Here is a 25087-nt window from a genome sequence, read left to right as displayed (position 1 = left end):
AATTGCTTTGTTTTTAACCTGTCATAAAAGATTTCTCTTTGAAAGATGACTAGGAAACCATGAATAGCGTTTCAATAGGGTTGAAGCATAGCAGGATTCCATTTTATTGCTCATTTCCTGCCTTTGTGGATTTGAGATACTTAAGCAGTGCCTTTATTTTGAGCTAGTTAATAAGAATTCTAGCAGTGTCAATCAAAGAGGAATTCATTGTTTTATTGTGTTAATTGGTTGTAGAAAACACATCATCTAATAGTATCTGAAATTAAAACAATAAAGAAGCCAAGCTGCCTTTTACAAGTGTCTGGGATGGTAATGCCATGAGCTTTCTGTTCTTATCACTGAAGGAATAACAACAACAAAAAAAGGAAGACAATATTGAAATAACACATTCTTCAGAGAAAATAAGTTGTTCTTTCCATGCTTTAGTCTTGAAATGTGATTTGCTACACATGCACTTAAATGAGGCCTTGAAGTCAGCTCTACAAGGCTTGTATATATGTCCTTTATAAGCAATGCATGCGTCAGTGTGCATTTATCATGCATCTTAGATTGCTTCACCTGCTAAGCGTCCGGTAATCCATCTCCCCAGTGTTATTCTAACATGCCAGAGTCTTCTGAAATGCTTTAAGCAGCAGCTATGAAATATGTTGTTGTTTTTTCTCCCCTCTTCCATGTATTCTACCTTTATTTTCTACTTCTCTATGAAATATCTCTCTCCCAGGCAGAGCCAAGATTTTAGCTAGTACTTAGCTTAAACTCAATGATCTGCCAAGGTGGAAAAGGGTGGTGGTGGTGGGGACTTTTATTATGGTTGTTGCTTGTTTCTTCTAATGGAAGAATGGCTTTTAGTGGTTGTTTGTAAGTGTATTCTGGGTGTGGATGTGCAGGCAATTGCCTGCTTCTCATCGGAAAGTGTTTAGCCAGCAGTTCTCAAGATAGAAGGATACCGTGTGGGTTTCCTGTGCCTCACCTCATACAAAAGAGGCAGAAGAATCCCCTACTGCCTCTTGTACAACTTCTTGTGGACCATCAGCTCTAAATGCTGATATTTCTCCCTGGATCTCTGACGTAAGACTGAGTGACCAAGATGTCCAAGAGGTGAAGCCTCCTTGTATCTTCTTGCTCTCTCTGTTTTCTGATGTAAAATCTTCACCTTGAAGACTTGCTTATTTTTCAGCAATGTACACATTTTAAGAGAGATTGGGCTGAGAAAGACTACTGATTTGACAGCAAGGCCATGAAGCTATTTAAGTGCAATGGTAAACTCCTTCTGACAATGCATGAAGAGACACTTGAGTAAGAATCTGAAGTGGTGATACTACGGCTATTATTTGGTGTGGAGAAACATAGGGGCCAAGATACAGAATCATTATCTTAGTGAGCAGATTTGCCTTTTCCATGGGTAGCCCGACAGTCAGTCAGTCACCTCTCAGGTGGCTGCCAGATTCTCCTCCTGTTGTTATCTTCTACCAAGACTTGTGATGACAGGGGAGCTGTCAAGCTGTTGTGATAAAAGGGAGCAGACTGCCGGGATAGTTCATGTAGCCTTTAATCTTTGTGTATGCCTGAGGGGCCTTGGGAAAAGGAAGATGGCAGGGAGCAGACTGGATTAATTTTTCTGGATGAAATGGATATGTCCTAGGGGTTGGCCTACTTTAAAATAATTAGAATTCTTTGAAATGTGCTGTCCTTGAGCACGTTTTCTGTCCTACGTCCCCTTTCTTTGATTCCACGATGCCTGTGTATTGTGGTTGGGACTTGGGAGAGATGCTTTCTGCCTCTTTGGGAGGCGGTTATTTTGAGGATGTTTTCCAACAGTGCATATGCCTAAATTCAAGCTAGCTTGACTATATGTGTGCGTGGCAAAATGCACATCAGGACACATGTAGTCAGATGCGCTTAGTTACTGTCAATTAAGCAGCCACTCACTTCTCAGCACAATACTAAGGCATGGGATCTCTGCATAATTTTATATTTACAGAAATTGAGGAACTATATTTTTGCCATAAAAATTAGTTTTCCAAAAACAGTTCTGTGTGATTGTGTTGGGTGACTAAGATATGATGGGATCTGCACTAAGAAGCTTGATATTGATTGCTGGTTGACTGCAGCCAGCACAAGTCTGCATTACTGTAATGACATGAACTGACTTTTGCAAGTTCACCTTTATATTCGCCCTTATCCTCAGATGAGTACCTCAATTACCCATTTTTTTCCCCCTACTAAATTTTATTTTCCTTGTTGATTCTTTTTTGGGATTTATGGGTTTTAATTAGGCTTATTCTCATGACCCTCAGCATGAAGTCAGCTTTTCAGAGCCTGTATATATGTCCTTTATAGGCCATGCAACAACTTAATAGCTTTATTGGGCTGCAGTGTAAGATGTTAAGTGAAATGAATATCTGAAAGATAGGAGGAACGACAAATGATTAGAATACCTCTCTTGATTTTATCCTGAGTAATAGCTTGGAGAGTCTATTTCCTAACAGGTTTTTCACAGGATATAAAATGCTAACGTTTTTATGGAGAAAAGAACCTATTCCTTTATTATAAACTCTGCAACCCAAGTCTGGGATTACAGCAGTCTTTACAGCCTTAAATGCTAAGCACCAAAGTTCCCACTGGTAGACTTGGCCCATTAACATTACTGCAAGGGAGGGCTGACTTGAACAGGTTTCATCTTGCATGATATTTGCAAGACTTTAGGGTTTAGTCTACTAAAAACTTGTCAAAATACAGTTTGCATGCTAATCCCAGCCATCCTGATTTTCAGGAGTGGTTCACAGCACTAAGAAACAAAACTCTTATCTTTTAATGTGGTTTATCTAATAACCATAATTTACTTCTTAATATTACCAGAGGCATAATGTTTCAACTTACTATACTTTTAGGTCAGTGCTATAAAAATACATTTTAGTAGCTTAACTAGATAGTCTTGGCTCTGATGTCTTAAAATGTTCATCAGTGAGAATACTTTCAAGTATCTGAAATAATTGTGTTTTATCATCTTCCTTTTTACATTCCCAAACCAGAGATTTGCTAAGTAGAGAGTAAAATATTTCTGTACATTTACTAAAAGGCATGTATCAAGGTTGCTCTGAAAGCAGTGCTTCCTGTTTTATTATGTTGACCCACAGTGTCAGAGGCCGTTGTTGGTAGTACAGCAGTAGAGGTTGAACCTTCCCCCAGTATCCCATGACATGTTGTTGCTGTGTGACAGATGGCAAAACAGGAACAGTCTGACAGAATGGTGTCCCACATAGAAGTGCATATGAAGCAAAGGGGTGGAACTGAATTGTTCCGTGATGAAAAATGGCACCCGCTTGTATTCATTGATGCTTACTGAACACTTAGGGAGAATGAGCAGTGGATGTGAGCACAGTGAGGCAGCGGGTGCTGCATTTCAGCACTGGTGACAGCAACATCAAAGACAAGCCACATTCCAGAAGACCATGCACAGCTGTCACACTACAAAACGAAGAGTGTCTTTATCAGCTTATCTGTGTGAACTGGCTAACAGTGGTGACTCTGAAAAATAATGTTTTGTAGCTCTATCGGTTAGTGTTATTGTGCTCTTTGTAGCTGTTGTTTCCACGCAAATAAATAGGAGGTGTTACTTTTGGAGTGACCTGTGTGCTTTTATTTTTAAGATCACTTTTACTTAGAATAAAGTTAAGTTTTCAGCTACAGAGTCAGTGCCCTGCAGCTGAATCAGTTAAATACTCATCTCTGCAGTTGTATGTAGCTGGCTTTCTGTAAGTCACTTTAGCAGTAAAGGTGGAAATCTACTGTCTGTGTGTATTCTGAGTCCTGTTCATGTTCTATCGCAAATTCAACGACTTTGTACAAGGAAGTCCATTTTCTCCTCTGCATGTGTTTGTTAATCTTATCAGGCATTTATGTTGCTTAACTCTTTCTGTGCTGTATTGGCTGTAGAAATTAAAGAAACCTTGAAGTATATAAGAATGACGGTTTTTGGCTACTCCATAGTTTTATAACCAGTGCTGACTTTGTCCCAGTGCAAATGGTCTGTTTATGAGGGTGGATAGTGATAGCACAAGGGGGAATGATTTTAAACTGAGACATGGGAGGTTTAGGTTAGATATTAGGATGAAGTTTTTCACTCAGAGGATGGTGAAGTACTGGAACAGGTTGTCCAAGGAGGTTGTGGATTCACCATCCCTGGATGCATTCCAGGTTAGGCTGGATGTGGCTCTGGGCAGCCTGGTCTAATGATTGGTGATCCTGCCCATGACAGGGGGGTTGGATCTTGATGACATTTGAGGTTCTTTTCAACCCAGTCCATTTTGTATTCAATGAATAAGCTCCATAGTGTCCGTTTCTTTCATGCATTTTACAGACTAACTACATTCCCTCGTTAGTGGATGGTTTTTGTGAATGGGAAACTACATGTCAGTATGACAAGGCTTAGTTCTTCTGAAGTAGTGTTTATGTCATTAATGCTTAAATGAAAACTGGCGGAAAGCTTTTTGTTTAAGTGAGAGGTGAGATGTTTTTTTCTGTAACACATTTTGCTTTTGAAGGTTTTTTTGTTGTTGTTTGATTTTACAGTTTCTTAGATTTATTTTGTCTGTAGTCTGAGGAGATGTGGCCAGTCCTAGATTGGTATGTTCCTTAATACCCTTTCTTATCTAGCTCTAGAGGCGTAAAAGATTGGTTGCAAGAGTAAGAAAACACTTGCTGATTTTAATTTTTTATCTTACGTGGAAGGGAGTTCTGCCTGATGTTTGGGTGCATTTCTGAAGGAAAAAATGGTGCTTTAGAAAAACACGTTCAAATCGTAATGCTGTGAAAGTTTTTTGTGAGAACTCCTACAGACACTTGGAAGCTTTTCCTCAGAAAGTAACCTCACGCAGTGCAGGGTCAGCTGCTGGACATACACATCTTCTCCCCAAATTCAAGAACACGCAGCTCTCTTTTTTTCCATAAGAAGGTGAAAATGTTTGCTTTATTTAAGCGTACTGTTGTTTTAGAAGAAACAGGACAAAAGAGAGATTTATGTTTAAAAGCCTAACCGTTCCTCCTGTGTTACCATTGCCACTGACCATCAAAAACACTGGAGGAACACCGTTGGGCGTCCAGGGAATGTGAACAGCAAGTGTGGCTCAGCCCTCTCCAGGCCAAGTGTTCATTGTTAATGACTTTCCTTGAGAGGGAATGCTTGTGGTACTTGTGGTTTCTGTGACCGTGATAGGGCCTGGGTGTGGCAGCAACTCAGAAAACTACACGACTGGGCAAGCCTGCATTTTTTTTCTGATGATCTTATTGCACCACAGCTTCTGTGTGTCCGGTACCTCAGTGCAGCACAAGGCCCTCCTCCAGTGAGCAGAAAGGCTTTGAAAGAGAGAGGCACTCTTGTATCTTTTAATTAAAATAAACAATATAAATGCTGAAAGAAAAAATAGCAACAGCCAGCCCCCCTGTTGAGCCAAACAGCTGCTCTCATGCCAGACTAGAGGTAATTTTTCTCCGGGGTGCCCCTGGAGGTCCCGAGGAGGACTTTGAGGATGGCTAGAAATAACTCCAGTGTTTTGTGCATTTTGTTGCTAGGGCACAGGCTTGTCTGTATTTTTCAGCTTCCATGTCTAGTTTTTTTCATGCTCCCATTTGAACTATCCGCACTGGTGTTCACCCTGCTTATGGATGCCAGATTCCTTTGGCTTGCCTGCACAGCTTGCTTTGGGGAGTCATTGATCCATTTCCATATAGAGGAGCTTGCGCTGGCAAGCAGAGGGAATACAGATATGTAGAGGAAAGAAGTAAAGCATCCATCTTACTCTTGAACAGTGGCTAGAAGAATTACCAAACATTTAGCATCTATCAGGCAGAGTTTTAAATCCACAAGAAATTAGAGAAAATAAAAATGCAAAGGCAGCTCCACTGCATCAGCTAAGATCAGTATTTTTCGTTTATTTGTTCAGCAAGAGGTAGGTGTATCTCATAATTCATTTTCGTGATATTCCACTGTTCACCTTGCAGCAGAGATAAAAAATACCGCCTTCAGGTCTTACTGTATCAGTGTATCTACAGTCTCAGGAAGATAAATGTCAATGTAATGCATCACAGTATTGACGTTCTGAAGGATTCCAAACTTTCCTTTTTAAATAAAGCAGGGAATGGAGACCTGAGCAGCTGTGCTCAGTAGGAAGAATAGGCGAGTGATTTCTTTCTTCTTTTTTTCACATTTAATACAATTCTGAGTTACTTTACAAATCTACAGCTATGTCATACTGCCAAGAATTACATAACTGGAAATGCCATACTGAACAAAAGGAAAATGTGCTGTTTCCAGGTAAAATATTATGTCTGAAGTGACTTCTATTGCTTGTGGCTTTCAACTGCTCTTTACTAAAGAGATGAGAGTTCCTGCTATTCATGTTCTGTGGAAATTGTTAGAAATAAGAAGCTGAATAGTAGCTTATTTTTAAGCTGAACTGAATGTGAAGTGGGAAGAAAAAAAACACCTAGCTTTAATGAAGTCAAGAAGACAATCCCTTTTTTTTTTTTTCTATAGGACAGTAGGATAGCTCAAGCTGGAAGCAAATTCGAGAGGTCCAGTTTCTTGCTCAAAGTGGGGTCAGCTGTGGTGTCAGACAGGCTGCTCAGAGCTTTGTCTGGTAGGGTCTTAAAAGCCTCCAAGGAGGGAGATGTCATGACCTTTCAGTCTAACTTGTTGCAATGCTATGCTGTGGTCATGGTGAGAATTTTTCTTGTATCCAGTTGGGTATTTCCAATAATTTCTTTAAAGTATCAGCTTGACCTCTTCATCTCTTCCTGATGTTTTTAGTTTGCTCGAGTCTTAAAACTTTGAAATTATTTAGTTATACTTTTTTATGATTTCATTTTTCTTTTGTGTGTGTGTTAGTTTGGGGTTTTTGTTTGTTTATTTTTAGTTTGCTAGGACTGTTGAGTGGAATAGGGATTTAATCATAATCACACCTCAGTAATATCTTTTCAGTGCTAGAAGTAGCAAGTAAAGGCTGTAGTTTTCCTAACTGCAGTTGTTAGCACCTCCAGGTGATGCCTACATGCTTTCATGTGTGTTTAGCGTTTATGGAAATCTTCCAGCAGCTTTATGGAGGCAAATAGAACCTGAAAAAGGCTTGCAGTCATTCTTGGATCAATTTTTAACTAAAATTCCATTCTAGTTATTTGTATAGAGAGTTCTGAGTTCATAAGAAAAAATCTTTACAATAAATCAACATTTGTTGAAAAGATTGCAATTCTTCAAGTTTCAGATATTTCTTGATATTCTGTTTCAGTGATGGGGATTAGACCCAGTGCTTAGAAGACTGACTTCCATTTGTCATAAGCACAGAGGGTCCACATGTGTCTTTTTGATGCTGCATGTAAATATAATATAAACAGTAGATTGCTACCGTCATCTGCTGATTTGAATGCAAGAAATTGCAGCAGGCACTAAGAGGCACTTTTGTATAAAAGCCCATGTTAAAAAAGGAAAAAAGACACAACACTGATTGAAATTCCTGTCACTTGAAAGGTAGAATGTTTGTGAACTGCAGTATATCTGATGTCTGACACTTTATACCAGTGTCTCTGAGGAGCTGAAAATGACAATGTGTACCCTGTAAATCCAGTGCTCCCTGTGGTTTCTAACAGTGCTTCCTGGTTTGGAGGGTAAGAGGGAAAGAGAGCAGCTGCTGGAGTTTGATGCTTATTCCTCATAGTTGCTTCTTGACAAAGGGATTAGTGTGCACAGGTGGATGATGTTTATTCACATTTTCTCCAGTCCTGTGTTCAGAAATGCCAGCCTGATTGTACCTGAGATGAATAATGTGAAATTTTTCCTTGGAATAATGGTTCTTCAGGTGTAGGCAGGACCATCAGAGGGTGTTCAGGGTTAGGGGCTGAACCTTAGTGCCACAATAATAGTAAACAGGTGGAATATCAGGTCCCGAAGCCAGCTTAGAGATAAAGATTTGAATGTGAGTCTTGGGCAGCTTCATGCTGAGATTGTATCACTGCACATCACCAGCACTAGCCAGGTAAAAGTCAAGGCAGTCTGCTTTTTGAGCTGTGGTGGCATGTCTGCCTATTAGAACTCACAGTCTCACTATGAGCACGGTGGCTTCCCTAGTCAAGAGAAAACATACTACATGGAAAGCAAGAGCTAAGTGCTAGTCTGGAAGGGTAGTGGAGAATAGGGTACAACAGACCAGCTCAGTGAAATCTGTTCAAAGAAGTTTGTGGATTAGGTTACAGTATTCTGTATTGTGTAAATTGGCTTTTGCTACTTAGGTATTCTTACAGACTTTATTTATTGTTTTTACTCTATGCATCCAATATACATATGATGTTGAGAATATTTTTAATGTAAACAGATAAGAGCATACCTTACCACAGCAATTCAGTAGGCTACAATTGCAATGTATTGGCAAGTACCACACAAATTCTCTTTGATATCCTGCACAGAAAAAATGCAGGAAAGAAGGATCAGGGAAAAGTGAGACAAAACACGATTGATCAGAATGAATGATTTCGTCTTACTTGTCAAGCAGTCTGCAAGGTAATTATGTAAATACTCTGAGCCTTCCGAATCTACTGGGAGTTCAGATGCAATTTTCAGAAATGCATTTTAGACTGTGTGTAATTTTCATGCGACGCAGCTTTGGCTTTGGCTGGCTGTTTCTCTGAGAAAGCTTTCAAAATGGTAGGGTTGATCAAATTGTGAAATGCAATTTAAAATCAAAGACAGAAATAGGCTGTTGTAAAGCTTGAGAATGGTAATGGTATTCCAAGATAAATGAAAATCTAATCATGCAGTTTGTTTCTTAATAGCAAGAAATATGAAATGAAATTGACAGATGACTGAAAAATTGAGGCATACAAGATACAGCACAGAAGCCGGCATCCCTTGGTCAAGCGCATCCATCGGCAGTGGATTTATTGTATTGTGAATGTAGTTTACTCGCTGAAGTATATAAAACAGATGCCTGATTTTTAAATATCTGTCTGTCTCAAAACACTGAGGCATGAAGTTCCACAGTCAGTTTAACTAGTGCAGTGCTCATAGCTGATGCCTGGGGGGCTAGAAGACATGACATTACTTGAAATGTTAGGATTTATGGGCATTTTTGTTTATTTCTCAGATGTCTTCCCTATGGATAGGGGAAGAATAAAGTTGGTTATTTTTAATAGCAAAGCAAAGCTAAATTCTAGCTGCGTGGTCTCTTAAATTTCATAATGTAAATGTTAATTGTTCAAGTCTAGAAGAAACAGCCAGTGTGTTTCTTTACTCAGTCATTCTTATGGGTGCCTTCTATATTTATCATCCATTTGACTGCAAAAACTAATGAAGTTGCTTGCCGTGCAGTTTAAAGTACGTGCATATGTGGCTGGAGTGGAATACTGCTATAGAAACAGCAAAACTACCTGAATCTGCTTATAATAAACTCACAAGTTATTAATATAACATCACTGTTTTTATTTCTAGGTATTCAGGATCATTTGCTCTCAATTTTTGTTAATTGTTAAAGATGAATAGTCCAAGAGATCTGCAAGGGATGTAGCTAATTTTAGCTAGGAAGTAGGACGTGCATTCTGCTAATCTCTGACTGGCAATGCAGAGGGAGATGGCAAAGCTCAGATGAAGATGAGTGTTGTTTTGTGTGGTTTCCCTTAGGAAAAAAACCTGGAGCTATGGACCAAAGGTCATAGATGAAGACTTGGTATCTGTAGGCCTTTTTGAATTTTACAGTCCACGCTGATTGAGATGGTGTATTAAGGAACTGTCCACTTTGTTCTTCATACTGGTAATTTTCTTAGTCAAGCACTTATCCAGTCCCTCTGGAGAGGAAGATTGTGGACAGTTGTCTAATTGGGTTTTGATGATAATGGCTGTCTCAGAAGTGCAGCTAGATCACAACAGTGCTAGCATTTCAGCTTGAAGAGATGTGAATCCCTTGCTTCTTTCTACCTTAGATCCTGGGGCAAGTGTTTTATAGGCCAGCCAGCAAAGCGTAGGTTATTTGTGTTGTTATGAAGGAATTTATTGTATCCCAAGTAGGTCTCTGATTATTCCACACTTAGAATAAAATTAACAAATGCGTTTATCTTTGCTCTACATTACTGGTCTCAATTTAAATATCGAGTTTTCTGTTTTGTTTGTTGTTGTTGTTTTTTTTTTAATTATTAAAAAAATAAATAAAAAAGGATTGTAGTTTATCAGGCTGCATTATAAAACATTTTGCTTGTGAGATTTTCTGTATTGTATGGTCCGAAGCCACTTCTCGTAGAAAGAGGGCTATTGAAAGATGGAGAAAAAGCAGTACTTGAATTCAAAGATCTTGTATGCAAGTTGAAGGTCTTAGTTGATGTTTTTCTGTTTTTGGAAGATTTCACCATTTCCAGATGTTATGTGAATCACTCAACACTGTTTTCAAAGCCTGGTCCAATATATAGGATTGCTCCAAGCCACACAGCGATGTGCAGATGGCAATACTCCTAATCACTTGGAGGAGGGAAATGGGGGAGGCAATTTTGCACCTTCTGCAATAAATACATTGCATTCTTCCAAAGGGATCTGCTGATTATTCAATGGAGGTATTCAGCTTTTCTAGATGAAACAGCTGGAAAAAGTGTTTACCTCCAACTTTTTTCCCCTCTAAAACAGAGTAAGCAATGGCACCACCTTAATCATAAAGACTGTAAACAAAACTGGAAGTGCTACCTACACTTTGAGGGAGAATAAAAGGAGAACAGAAGGTTGCTTTGGAACAAAATACATAAAAACAAGTGTTTACGTAGGTGAGTGATGATAGTATTGATTAGAATCAGCCAGAATTGTGAGCATTTGGAGATTTTCCACAGCTTTCATTGCTCAAACAATTTTCTGGAGTTGGCTGTGCCCTTAGAAGTTACTTGTTGCATTTTTTTTTTGTTGTTGTTGTTTAAAATTACATTTTCTTGTCCTCTTTCTTCTTTCTCCAATACCTGCTGCACTTTTTCCAGCATTTTCTGAAGCATTTGCTTAAGAAGCAGGTCGCCTTGCTGAATGTCCCACACAGCAAGGTGCCCTGCTGTGCTGCCTCCAGCTTGGGAAGTTAAAGAAAGAATATTTTCAAGAAGCTTCTTCGAAGAAAACAAGGTTTAATATTAGTAAGTGTGTGATGTCCTTCCTATGAGTAGATAGATATAGGTTGTTGTCACTCAAGCAGAGAGTTATTATAGGACAAGAAGGAAAACTGAAAGTGATTGGGTGCTTATCAGAGTTTCCACTCACAAGGTTAAGACAAGAAACTAGACTTTGCCTTCCAGAGACAAGGCTCGGTATCTTGTGGGCTCTGCTTACCTTGAACAGTTTTGTTCCCTGCTGCCACAACAGTGTGATAGCTGTACCTCAGGGCTTGGTGTTCTCTTTGCTTTTTGGCTTCTGGATGGGATTTAGCTTTCTGAACATCTAAATTACAATGAGGTATTTCAACTAGCTGAATTTAGCAAATGAGTCAACTGGTATACAAATTTTCATTTCCATGTGTGTGTACAGTCTCTAGTACAGCAGCCTGCATGGTACTTCCAAGGATCAACACAGAAATACCAGACAGGTGCTTTTTGTCATTCAGATCTGAGTCACTGCCACCTCTGCTTGAGAATGGATTGGGGACTGGGGGTGATGCTAAAGTTTGCAGCTGAAATACCATCCTGAAAATGTTCGTTATGTAGCGATGTGTCTGTGCAGAGGAAGGAAGAAGGGTTGTGGGTATTCACAAAAAGTAGTTGATGGCACATACAGTGGTGGAGCACAGTCTCTGGTTCAGCTATTTCTTGATTAGACTCTCCCTAAGTGCTTAACCTAAAATAACCTACTTTGTGTGATGTCCGGTATTTGCGCTTCACGATTTGTGTCATGTTCCATTAAGAAGAGTGAGGCAGGCGCCTTGTTGAGCCTTCTTGGAGAGGGTTTTAGGCTTCAGGATAGGGCAAATGAGGAAAGAATGTGGTTAGCTTCATAGCACAGAGAGGCTGAAAAGAGCAAGAAGCAAATCTATAGCTGGTGGGAACAGACATCTTAGGAACCGGAGAGAAGAAGCTGTACTGCAACAGAGAAAAGATAATTAACATAGTCTAGAAGCAAAACATGCATAAAAAGATGCAATGGATTGGGATATCCTTGCTTTTCTGCTCTTTTGTGTACCACTTTGTTGATCACTTTACTGAAAAATTTAATTATTCTGGTGGCAATAAACTTGTAATAAAAGTTTAAAAGCCTTTTTGTCATCTTTGATGACGTTTGCTCTGTAAGGAGACTACCTAGCTCTTACTTCTGCCTTACCCAGTGTCCTCTGATGGCAACTTTTATTCTGCAGCAAGCAGCTATAAATGGTTTGGTCGGTGTGTTATTTTACTGCACAAGCTGCTTTCTATTTCTAGAATGCAGGAGAGACTAAAATCTAATGTGACCTTAGGTACTAAAGCAGTCTCATTAGTAGTTGAGTTTAAGAATATCTGTGCTACTTGAGTGATTGTATTCTTAATGATGAGAGGCAATGAGCTTACGCAAAGACTGCTGCAATCTGCTTATTCATATATTTATCTGCATTTTTCTGTTTTAGATCTTTTTAATCACTATTTGAGATTGCGTTGCTCTCTGGAGCTGCATTGAGGTAAACATTGTGTGTGATTATCTCCACAGATCTCTCCGAGATCTCTTAAGCACTGAGTGAGGTAGATTCTTGACAAGATGTGATTATTTATGTATGAAATGTGACATCACAAGAAATGGAAAGGTAGGACATGTAAAAGTCCAATAAGAGTTGCACCTTAGGCAAAAAGGAAGGCAGGCTGGGGAAACTGGCTCAGTACTTCCAAGCAGCAGTAGACAGCAGTGAAAATGAAGACAGTAAAAGATTGTTATTTTTAACAGTAATTTGTTCTGAAACACTCAGTGACCTTTGTTCATGCAGAGGAGGCTAATTGTGAAACTACCTGTAACACAGGAATTTAAGAAGTATTGAAGTTCTCCCAAATAGATCATGTGAGATAGGCAAGGAACATAGTTTTTTTTTTTCCACTGTCCTTTCTGCTCTTAAAACCCACCAAAGGAGGTAACTGCAAGCGAGAGCACAGGAGCAAGGGCATGGGTAGAGCATTAGGTGTCCAAACAGGGCTCAGCCATGTCTGGATGCTACTGCTGTTCTGGAGCTGAGGTGACAAGCACATAGCATGGCCAAAGAGGGTGACAGCAGTGTCGTTATCTCAGAGGTGTTCTCCTTACAAGTGACCTCCTTACAAGATTGCTGGAGAACCATTTACATTAAACAGGATGCTTATATGGCTATCTTATTGATTCATCTTGATGTAGATGTGTATCTCTAAACAAGGTACTCTGCAGATAAATGGGTAAAACTTGGGATTTAGGCTGTTATTCTCAGTAATGCTTGAGCAGTCAAGTTATTTCAACTGAAAACAGATGTTAATACATTGTTAGAAATTAATATCAGTGACTGTATTTGCAGGTATGCCACAAAAAATGGAAGGGCAAGAGGCAGTTTCCATTTGATTTGATACCCAAGGGCCTCCATAGCTTATTAAAGTTTTGAATGCAATGACCTTTTGAAACGCTGGCCAAAACCAAGGCAGTATGCAGGCAATAGCCTGTAGCCACTGTCCTAGAGGAGTGCTTCTGCTGTAACAAAGTAGATGGTATCTTTACAAAAAATCCAGGAAGACAGGAAAAGTTAGATAATATTTTTGCTCTGGGAGCTCTTAGAGTAACTGTGTAACCATTAAAAAAAATCATTAATTATTGAGAAACTGAGCATTGTCTTCCTTAAAGGCCTTCTACCACTCATAGGTTCAAACAACAGCAGGGATGACCTTGGACATTAGTGAGTATTGTCAGATTTTTAGACTCATTACTAGGCAACATTAACTTGTTTTTGCGATTTCCTTGGGATCAGTGATAGAGGCTCGTGTAAATTAACATGGGTGACTCAAAACTTGAACAGGAAATTCATTCAGACAAATCTGTAGTAGTAAAACATCAAACTTTAGCCAAATTAATGTTCTGACAAACAGTTCCTGTCCTTTTTTTAGGTATGTATTTACTTACTTATTTGTTTGGAGGGAGGCTGGGAAGTCACTTGCCTTTCTATAAGCAATGCTCTCCAAATCAGGAATGTCACATTAGTATAGAAGAAACTTTTTCATTTTACTTCCCTAAGTTGTTCTCCTTCAACTAATTCATCTTACTCTCCTGAGTTGTGTTGCCTTAACTAATTCTGGTAATTTTGGGACACAAAGATACTGCTAATTTTTTAACTATTATGATAATTTTCCCCAGTAGACCATGATCCACTAATTTCTAGTGAAAGCTATTAGTTATTTCTGTCTGAATACCAAGCAGAAGTGTAAATACTAATGGTTCTCCTGTGTTGCCTAATCAGAGTAGCACATAAAAAGAGAGTGGAAAAATTTTCCTCAGTGTTGTTAACTAGCAACATTATTACAGGTATCTGGATCTGGCAGAACAGTTCCCTTTTGGAGAAATCCTTAGGAACAGAGAAAGGGGGCACAGAAAAGCAAGCTAAACCAAAGACACTGATGGGTAATGAGTAATGCACCGGGCATCAGTCAGATTGGCAGTTGATGTAAAATTTAAGTGTGTGAAGGGGGCAGTTGTCCTCCTTATAAAATAATAATAATAATAATTTACATTACATCCTTCAGGTGTAGTGTAGTACGCAGCAGTATAAGACTTGCTGAGCAAGTCTTCCTCCTCCTCCAAAGCTGCTTCTGGCCCTTGCTTCTCAGTTACACTTTTAAGTTGTATGTTTTGAATGAATAGAATGTGAGTATATGGGTGTAGATATATCAAATGTACATAATTTAATGCTTTCTTTAGAGTTCTTGTTAATACTTTCAGAGGGTTTTTTGTGGTGTGTAAGTGGCTTCAGTCCAGGTCTTACATGAAATGCTCCAAAAAGTAGATCGATATGGTCACATTCTGGTAGGTTTACTTGCCCTTTGGAGATACCATCATAGTAACATGTTGTGTTGTGTTAAGTTTGTCCTGCCTGCCAAAGCTGGTTGGTATAATGCAGCTAATCAAACTAATAGGTTTGATTTAGTTCTTATTAAGTGCTTTTATATATATATATATATATATATATTTTTCCATTTAGAATTTTTAACGGAGCAAAAATCTACTCTGGGTAAGTGGCATTGGTTGTTTAATGGACTTTGGTCTTGTCAGTATATCTGTCAAAACTGATATAAGAACATAATGATAGACATGTTTTCCTGGAAGTGTTGGTAATGAATACTTTTAACAGTGTGCTTTTTCATTTGAGTTGCACCACGTACCCAATTACAGTGATTTAGCCATCTGCTATTTTTACAGGCATGTGTTTTTAAACATCAGAATTTTCCTATAATTTTGTATGAAATCCTATTTTTCTCTGTTTCTACTGTTGCCATAAGCATTCTGTTCTAAGGTTACACAAGCCTTAAAAGTTACTGTAGGAACTACTGAGAGGCGTGGATTTTTCCTCCCTCTTGTTAGCAGCAGGTAGAGTCATGCTAGAAGCATGCCTGAGAACAGCATTGTTTTTGTATCTTCTCAGCATGAGCCTAATCAATAAGGAAATCTTTGTGGATCCAGCTTGTGGTTCTTTTCTCTCCTTTTCCTAATTGAAGAAATCAAAACAACTCCCTCTCATTTACTCAAATAATTGGAAATGCACAGCTCTAGTATATTGTATCTGGACCTCTCCCTAGTGGTCTCATTTCCCCAGTAAACTAGGAATATGGCTGCATTAAGTTGAAGCAAACAAAATAAAATATTATAAATATGATGAAATCTTTGCTAAAGTACCAAACTTAAGCTGAGAACTGTGTGGTCTCTCTGAATTTCTTTGACAGCTTCTTTCTAAAATACTTCATTTTTTCCTCGTTGTTTACTTATAAATCTTGTCACTTGCACAGAAGAGGAACTTACATCAGGGACTTCTGAGAGCTCTTGATTTATCCTCAGTTAAGTCTTTGAACTCTTCCTTATGATAGGAAAACACGTTACTTGTCTTTCATGGTAAGTGCCAGTGGTGTAAATGCATCCACAGACAAACAGACAAAAGTTTTTAATTTCCTTCTTCAACCTTGGGTAATGAGTATACTACAGTATTCTCCTTCATTATACCTCTCTTCATTTTATGGACATCACTGATTTTTTTATCTAGATAAACAAGCTGCTTTTATAGACATGCTTTTGAATTAGTGATTCTTTTTTTCAGCGTGATAATTTTCCATTCTATAAATGAAAGAAATCCACTTCATTTTTCTTAACCATCAATTTGTGCTTCAGACATTATTTCATAGGACATTAGGGAGTTGCCAGTCTTGAACTGGTTTACTGAAGAAAAGCAGATTATGCAACTTTGACATTTTCCATTTTATTGCCAGTCAGAATCCCAGCCCTTCTGTCAGATGACCAATCCTAGAGCCTTGTGGAGGCCTCTCCCATTCTTTTCTTTGTGTAATTTAGTAATATGTTTCTGAGAGAGTGCTGTTACTTTCCTCATAACTTCAATTTCATCCCTCTCTTTTGCAAAAAGGAACAACCTCATTTGCAAAAAATCACACCAAATATCTCACTTTTACCCATGTCAGGGACTGACTGTGTTTGTGCCATCTCAATATTTCCAAAACACCCATTGCAAGTGACTCATACATAATCCTCTTGAGGGCTGAAAACAACATCTAAAATACAAAGAAGGTTGAACCGAGCTGGTTTTTGAAAAACTTGCAGAAAATCCTGCATTTAGCATCTGGAAGAAAAGTGTTCTGTGGGGAAAAGGCAAACAAACAAAACCCAGCCATTTCTACATTACTGCATAGAAGCAGCTAACTGCACGTCCTCGGCAAAGACGTAATGAGACTTTTGTTGTTGTTCTTTGGTGGTCTTCAAATGTGAAAGTATTCTCAGGTTTTTGCTTCTCTTCCCTCAGTTTTAGAAAAGCCAGGAACGCAGGTGTGTATTGTGCTCAGTTCTCAGACCTCCCTGTACCTTATTGTCATTATTTGGTCATTTCCAAAGTTTTTTCAAATGATGCAAAGATTCTTTTGTCTTTCTGCTTTTTGAAAGGTGATTTTTTTCCTCTCTCTGCCTTCTGATCTGGCTGTCATCGTGATATGAGTCTTTTTAAAGCTGAACTTCTAATTAGGCAGGCACAATGTTTTTAAAACAGTTGCAATTTTTTTTTAACATATATATATATATATATATATATGCATGTTATTGAATTGGGGGGCGTGAGGGGTGGGGGCAGGGGTTGTTAGAGAACATTAGCCATCTTCTGCTTGGGAACTGGCTGGGCATCAGTCTACTCATGGGAGGTCGTGAGTGTTTGCCTTTGAATTACTTGTTTTGATATTTTTCTTCCTCTTCTCCTTCGCTTATTTAAACTGTTTGATCTCACATGTGAGATTTCTCTCTTCTGTTCTTCTTTTTCCCTTCCCTCTACGCCCTGTGTGTGGGCAGGTGACACTGTGGTGCTTAGGCCCACAGCCAACACCTTCCCTCAGGTTTGTCACAGGTGCATAGAAATTGGAAGGTGAGTGTCTCTCTGTGTGTAACTTTCCTGTTCTCTGCAATATTTTTCATCCCTAGAAAAATATGTTTAGGGAACAGTAAATAAATGCATTATAATGCAAATGGTGTGTAAAGGTTATAATGTGATACTAGGAAAGTTGTGGTTCCGATTACAGCAAAATAAATTACTTTGAGAAGTGTTATGCATCAGTCAGAAAAGAAGCAAAGTGGAAGCTTGTAGCTATTTTATAGATAGTGAAAGTGGTGTGAAAGGGTATTTAATATTGTACAGGCCAAAGGAGTAAGAAATTCTTGTCTTATTGAGACTAGTGTTCCACCCAGCCCAGGGGGACAAGCATGTAGGTCTGGCTGCTTTTTGTGTTCCCTTCCTTTTGGACTCTTCCAGCATCCACAAGGATTGGATTAGTGTTTTTAAGAGATGCCTCCCTGCCTAATCCTTTTGCTGTCCATGTCACCCATTACTTTGCATTGTCCCCCATTGAACTGTTGGTACCGTCTCTGTCCACAGCTTCCCATATGGCGTATTCCAGGAGGTCACTGCCAGTGCAGCAAACTTTTTTGATTGTTTTTTTGTTGCTGTTGTGTTGTTGCTACTATTTTACAAAAAAAACTGTGAATTTAGTCAAGTGTCTCTAGTTTGTGTCTTTAGAGTCTACAGTATGTTTGTGTTCAATTTATCCATCCCCCGTCATGATTTTCGGAACTCCAGAGATATGCCCCTCAGCCTTCATTCACATCTCCAAGCTGCAGAGTCTCAGCCTTTCTGGCCCAATGTCCTGACACCTGAGGTACCACAATGCTTCCACTTCGTTCTGATTTCTCTGTTCTCTCTAGTCTCTAACTGCCTCGTGTCCTTTTGAGATGTGCAGGACTAAATACTACCAAAGATGTGAAAGCATGAAAATTATATGCTGTCAAAAGCACTCTTCTTTAAGCATTCTTTCTGATGATACTCATTATTTTGTTGGCTTTTTTGCTGCCTGTGCACTTGGAGTAGAAATTAAGTGCAAGTTTGTAAGGGCTGAATGCTCAAAGTGTTCTGACAGTTGAGTGGTGGAGTTTTCATGTTGATTTGTAAGGCAAGTGTGAGGAGATGTATTTTGAAGAGTCCTCTTGAGGCTTTTTGCTTCCTTGCAAAACGTGCTTTTTCATGTGCTCTCTTATCCTCTTTTCTCTTGTTGCCTTTTGAGAGTTCCTTGAAAATGGCGGAAGAGCAGAATAATATTAACACTTCTGCATTTTGTACATCTTTCCTGTTTAAACTAGAGAAAGCAGAGAGGTACAATATTTCTTGAGTAGAGGATGTTATTTTGAATTTGAGCCACTCTGATTTCCATTGTTACTGTGTTGCTCTAGGCATATTTTATTGTAGATTTTTGTTATTTTCTGAAGGTGGTGAAGAATGGTGTATGAGGTAAATACTGTGATGCAGCAGCCATCAAGTTAAGATTTTTCTCTTGATAATGTACCGTAGTGATTCTGTGTGATTCCATCAGTACAGGACATCCTTCTGGTCTCATTTTTTTTTTCTTTTGCTCTGATATTTGCAACTAGGCAGTGAGACGTTGCTGAAATCCATACACTAAAAATCCATAGAGAACATCTGTCTTACTTACAAGTAGATAATTTTCCCCGGAAATCTGAATTTTCAGCAATGTATTCCCTTTATTCTATTAGTCAAAAGTACTGGGAAAAGCAGTGACTGTTATTTTTTGGTACATGTTCATGGGTGGGGCTGCTGTAATCCAGCTACTTCACACTCAGCCACTCAGGGCCTTCCTGCCAAATTTCTTTCAATATCACCCTTGTTCTAGCCCCATGGATCTTGTTGATCACTGAAACTGCCAAGGAGTTTCCAGAATCCCAGCCCTTCTTCTCAGTGCGAACTTGGCATTTCTTTGAGAGGGTGCTGTAATGTTGTAAAGTCACATTAAACATGGGTGCACTCAGTATCGGTGCCTGTGGCTGCTGACTTCAACCCCAAGCATGGCTTCCATGGCTGCACAGCAGGTCAGAGAAGGACTGTGGCTTGTTTTTGCCTTCAGCTTACCTCACAGCTCTAAAATAGCACTGCTGTTTCAGCAGAGGGAATAATGCTTGTGGGAACAATTTTTGGGGTGAGAAGGACTTTAGGCCTTTAGCAGGACCCATTCACTCAGGTAAGTGTGGACATGGTCCAGTGAAGCTCTCCAGCAGCTGCTAGCATTAAGTGTTCATTCAGTCCCTTAGCAGGCACTTCTTTATTCTTGCTTAACATATGTGTGGTATCAACTCTCAGTTCCCAAGGTACAAGATTTGGGGGAAAAAAGAGTAATACATTTATATGATCTCCTGCTGTTTCTCTGTGTGTATATATAGGATGACAAAGAAGCCAACAGACCCTTGCCAAACAAAGGAGAGCATGGACTAGGAAATGAGAAGTTCAAACCTGTGGTACCTTGGCCTCATGTTGAAGGTGTGGAAGTGGACTTGGAATCTATTCGAAGGAAAAATAAGGCCAAAAATGAATTAAATCAGCATGGTGGTGGTGATAACAATCAGCAAAACATCATCCAGAGGGCGTATCTCACATTTAAACCTCAGACATTTGTATATCGAGATCCTGTTTTACGACCCGGAGTCCTCGGTAATTTTGAACCCAGAGAGCCTGAGCCTCATGGAGTTGTTGGTGGCCCTGGAGAGGAAGCGAAGCCATATGTTTTAGGACCAGATTACAAAGAATCCGTTCAAGCCAGCATAAAAGAGTTTGGGTTTAATATGGTGGCAAGTGATATGATCTCACTAGATCGGAGTGTTAATGACTTGCGTCAAGAAGAGTAAGCAAACTTTTTGTTTTCTTTTCGTTTTGATTTTATAAGGCTGAATTATTTTCTTTCCATAGATCATAATCGATGCTTAAAATAATATTAATTAGGCAAAATATTTAAGACTTCTTGTCCTGACAGGCAAGAGTGCTATATATTATGCTAATACTGTTCCAATTATTCCTTTCATAACTGCCTAATCTATGTTGACTTGTCTCTAAAGTAATCCATTTTAGTATTTAATTGCGTAATTTGGATGTTCAGTTCCCGGCAATCTTCCTTGTTGTATCATCTCTTTTTAATCCATAACTTCTTAAGATTTGTTTTTATGTAAGAATGCATTTTTATTATTATTATTTCATGCTGAAGTTCCCATCGTATTGTTTATTTAGTTATAGTTTTGTGGCAGCGCTTTGAAAGAAGATACAAAAAATACTGTTTCCTGTAAACATTTTTACGTAGTTACCTGCATTATCAAAAGCATATCGATATGCTATGATGGAGTTTGGGTTTTGGAGCTAACACTGGAGTAGTCTTTGTGACAAACTGCATTTATCACAAAGAAGGAAAGGGGGAAAAAAAAGTTCTACTTGCCATGGGGTGTGTCAACTTCACTGTGAGGGGAATTCTGGGAAGATATTAATATTTACTCTGTGTATAATTTCCAACAGGTTTCTACAGTCTCTTCTGTTCTTTGTTAGATGCTGGAGCCAAATTTGCTTTCAGGCTAATCTGTGTTTGATATTATTTTCCTTGTTAAATATCAAGGAAAGGTCCCTGAGCAAACTGATGGGTGGTTTATTTAGCCTTTTTTTGCATTGGATAGGAAGGTGTATGAATTTAAATATAAAATATGTTCCTGTTCTCCCCAGCAGTGGAGTTATGTCATTACCAGGGTTTGGTGCCAACATCTGGATGCTTCCAGTTCTGGCATTTGTCTGGCTTTTTATTTCTTCCCAAGACTTTGCTATGGCCCTTCATAAAGAGTGTTTTTCCATGTCAAGAGGTAGGAGAAACCTGGTGAGCTGTTAGTCTGACTCATGCTTCTGCATGCACTGCTGCTTGGATTTACTACCCATTGTGTGTTTGTTAAAATGAATGAAGTACACAGAGTGTGGGACTTCTTTCATGCCACATTCCTTGGGTGACTTACTGAAGGTTTCCACCTGCTTGAAGTCAGAGAAGAGAAACAAGTCTGTCAACTCATAATGGGACAGGAATGTTGTATGTTAGTTTCCTCCAAGCACACTTGCAGATAAGTCTTCCACAGAGGTCAAAGCCAGAAGCTTATATCAAAGTTAGGCTTTATTGTTTAATATCCTAAGAAAGCAAACAAAACAGCGTGAAAAATATGAGCAAAATACATCTTTCAGGCAAATTTATGTCAAATACTTCATGTATTGAATACTTGATATGCTTGCAGTTATATTACATGTGTTAAAGGTTTATTGCTATCCCCATGTGTCCCCCAGGAAAGGCAGAAGAGAAGGAAAGCAATGCAGAATTGGTTGGTATTGCTGTATGCTTTCAGGTATCAATGTATTCACATTCCTGCTTTTCCCCCTGCAAAACATAGCAGGTTTCCTCATGGATGCACCATTTATTTTTCTCCCACTTTTCACCCTACTGATCCGTTTAGTAAGTCCTGAAGCCGTGTTGGTTGGTAAGACTGGGCAGCGTTCACTTCGATCCTACCAAAGAACAGTATAATCATCCTTTTTCAACTACCAGTATCTTAGCATTATTAAGTCAGTAAGACATTTCAGACAAAGGCTGGGTTATTCACACAGAGGTGCTCAAATCCAGGTGGGCCTCTTGTCAGCCTTCTCCTTGGGGTCATAGACATTCTTCAGCATCACCCTAAGCAATGAGATTTGTTCAGGGAAGGACATCAAGTGCTTCCTCAGGCTGCATTGGCAGGAGTGAAGCAGCAATTTAAGAACTGTTTCTCTCGGCTTAAAATACATGTAGCCCCATGAAGGGGTATTCAGTCCTGCTGTGGTTAGATTTGTCCTTTCCATCAGGCCCATGGCCAAGGAAGGTGGTTTGCCAACTGCCATTACTGATTCAGCAGGAACTTTGCTGCTAGTTGTAGACAGTCTTAGTTCCTCAAAAAAATAACTTAAGTTTTGCTGCCTCCTGTAGGGAGGAATAATGTTGGCTGAAGTGCTGAAGCAGTTTGTCGAGTAATACTGGCCTATTCCTTAGGTTAGCAATGTGAATTCCTACTTTGAATTTCTTACCAGTCTGTTTAGAGGTTGAAGGCAGTCACTTCTGTTGGCATGTGGAACTCTGATGGGTTTAGGTGGAACAAGACTTCTTTTCCCCCTTATTTCTGGCTGCAGAGAGGTGGAGGCAGGTCTAGCAGGCCCCCATCCAAAACCTCTGAATGATTGCTGAAGGAAACCTTTCCTTAAAACTTGGTGATTTTTACCATCTTTTTGGGTTTTTTTGTTTTGTTTTGTTTTTTATTCTGACAAGTTCTGCCTTTTAAGAGCGTTCGTATTCAATTCTGTTCTGAATCCTTGCAGAACTCTGATAAAACCTTAGCTTTAGGGAATAAGGTCATTAATTTATTTGTTCCCTGGGTATGTCTGTGACTGGGAGTCTGCACAGAGATAAAGCTGATTAAAAACAGAGCAGTAAAGGATCTGGATGCTGTTGGATTCAGGATAAACAGACCATGATAGGGAAATAGAAAATGGACCTGGGCAAGGGAGAAACACAGTCAGGTACAAGGTGTGTCCTTCACTGAAGATAGTTACTGGCAGGGAGAGCAGCAACAGGGTTTTTGTTTCCAACAGGCATGTTTCCACTCATGCAGAATTCAAAAACTAGGTAAATAGATAGAAATGTTCTAGATCTGACCAGAGATCTGTTTTCTCATTTTATGTTATTTTTTCTCTGTTGAATGCTTGGAAGGAATCGTACAGGAATGGAGTAACTTTAATTCCTGCCAACCAGCAGGCCAGGGCCTCATGAACCAGGAGTTGCAACAAGATCATCATGCTCCATGGACCTTTTTCTATGCATGTAATTGTCTTTTCAATGCATTTGTGCTCTTGAAATTCATTACCTTGTGAGTCAAAGTTCCTTTCCAGGCTGAAGAACACAGGGTGTGCTCAACCTTTCCTCCTGGATATTGTCCTGTACCTCTGTTATTCTGCTGCTCGTATTTATGATATGAAAATATCAGATATATCAGCATCGAGCTGCTATATCATTGTTTGGTATTTCTTCCTTATTATACTTACCACTGTTTGCCCTTTCATCAGCCTTCAGCTAAAACACTCCCAGAGCTGCTTGTGTTCAACTCCAAGACTTTTTTGAATGACAGTGAATGTCAAGTTCAGAGGCTGCATCTGAGTGCTGTGCTCTTTTTTGTGCACTCTTTTTGTGCATTCACTTGTGCTTACAGTGGGCTCTCCTTATGGCTCATTGCCTGAGTAGCTCCTTGAATTCTTCTGCAGCTTCTTACATTTCAGTAGAGACGGCCTGGATTTTAATAGGCTGTTACAGTCACAAACTCCCTCCAGTGTGAGCAATATCCATTCATTCCTGTTCCTTAAGCAGTTACTGATCTACAAAATCTTCCATCTTATCCTTCTGTACTTTGCTGTAGGCCTTTGCTTATGAAGAAGCCAAAGAGTCTTTGTTGGAGGCTTTCAAAATTCAACAGACTCACCCAGATCCACGTACTTTCTGATTCCTTTAAAAGATTAGTAGTGTGTTTCTGCGGCATGATTTACTTCAACAAATGCTGTGTTTACGGTGTACTAGTTTTGTTCTTTATTATTCCCTTCTGCTCACAGCACTGGAGTAAGACTCAGTGGTCTGCTGTTCCTTGTAACCCCAGGGCCCTTTCATAAAAATCAGTGTCAGACTTTCCTTCATCTGTTTTGTTTGATTCGAGGCTGGTCAGCAGTAGTTACACACCACCAATATTTTGTCAATTTACGTTGCATTCTTTTGGAAATAGTGGTGGTCTCAAAAAATAATAAAAAAATAAATTCAAATGCAGTTACACTGTATAAAGCAAGTAATCAAGTAAAAGCTAAAAGCTATAATGAAGTATCACTATGTGCTTGCTCTGGTTTTGTATTTTTCCCTGGTTACCTGGTGTTGGTCACCGTTGAGAGTTCAGTGCAGACATTTAAGTTAGCTTTCCCACTTCTGAAGTGATCACTCTTTATTTTGATCATCTATCAGCCCAGCAGGCTTTCTGGCAGGCAGCCTATCCTACTTGTTTGAAAAGAAGTATTTCAGTAGTGGCTTTCATACTTCAGTAAGGCTTTCTCAAACTTTCCCCCCCCCCCCCCCCCCCATCTTTCTTATTGTTTTCATTCAGTTTGCCTGAATTAGCATTCATTTCTGTTTTCCTTTTTGGATACCGCCCAGTTTATTTAAAGAACATCTCCTCCTCACTGCTAACAGCACCTGACTTTTAATCATGCTGCCTTTCCTCATTCCTTTCTAGGCTTTTAATTAATTTATTTATTTGTTAAATTATGAGTAGTTGTAAACAACACTCTCAGTTTCTAATATGTTGTCTTTGAGAAAACCCTGAAATGCTACCTGAAAGCATTTTAACCAGCTTACTCAGTCCTTTATAGTTCCCCTTTCTGAGAGAAAGTGTTGCTCTGACACCTCTTGTTTGACACTGGACTTTCAGTCATTGTGGCTACAACCAGAG

General features: G+C 39.2%; 1 protein-coding gene across 3 annotated transcripts in view; it reads left to right on the top strand.

The window, feature by feature from the left end:
• GALNT7 (polypeptide N-acetylgalactosaminyltransferase 7) overlaps positions 1-25087 on the top strand; it is a 64837-nt gene that overhangs the window by 7486 nt on the left and 32264 nt on the right. For all 3 annotated transcript variants that reach the window (XM_072335558.1, XM_072335557.1, XM_072335559.1), the window contains exon 2: positions 19949-20406. In XM_072335558.1, coding sequence (XP_072191659.1) covers positions 19949-20406 — 458 coding nt within the window. The remainder of the gene's footprint in view (positions 1-19948; positions 20407-25087) is intronic.

Source organism: Excalfactoria chinensis, chromosome 4 (assembly GCF_039878825.1).
Source record: "Excalfactoria chinensis isolate bCotChi1 chromosome 4, bCotChi1.hap2, whole genome shotgun sequence".
NCBI lineage: Eukaryota > Metazoa > Chordata > Aves > Galliformes > Phasianidae > Excalfactoria > Excalfactoria chinensis.
Note: the sequence above shows the minus strand (reverse complement) of the source record. Positions and strands in the feature narration are given on the sequence as shown.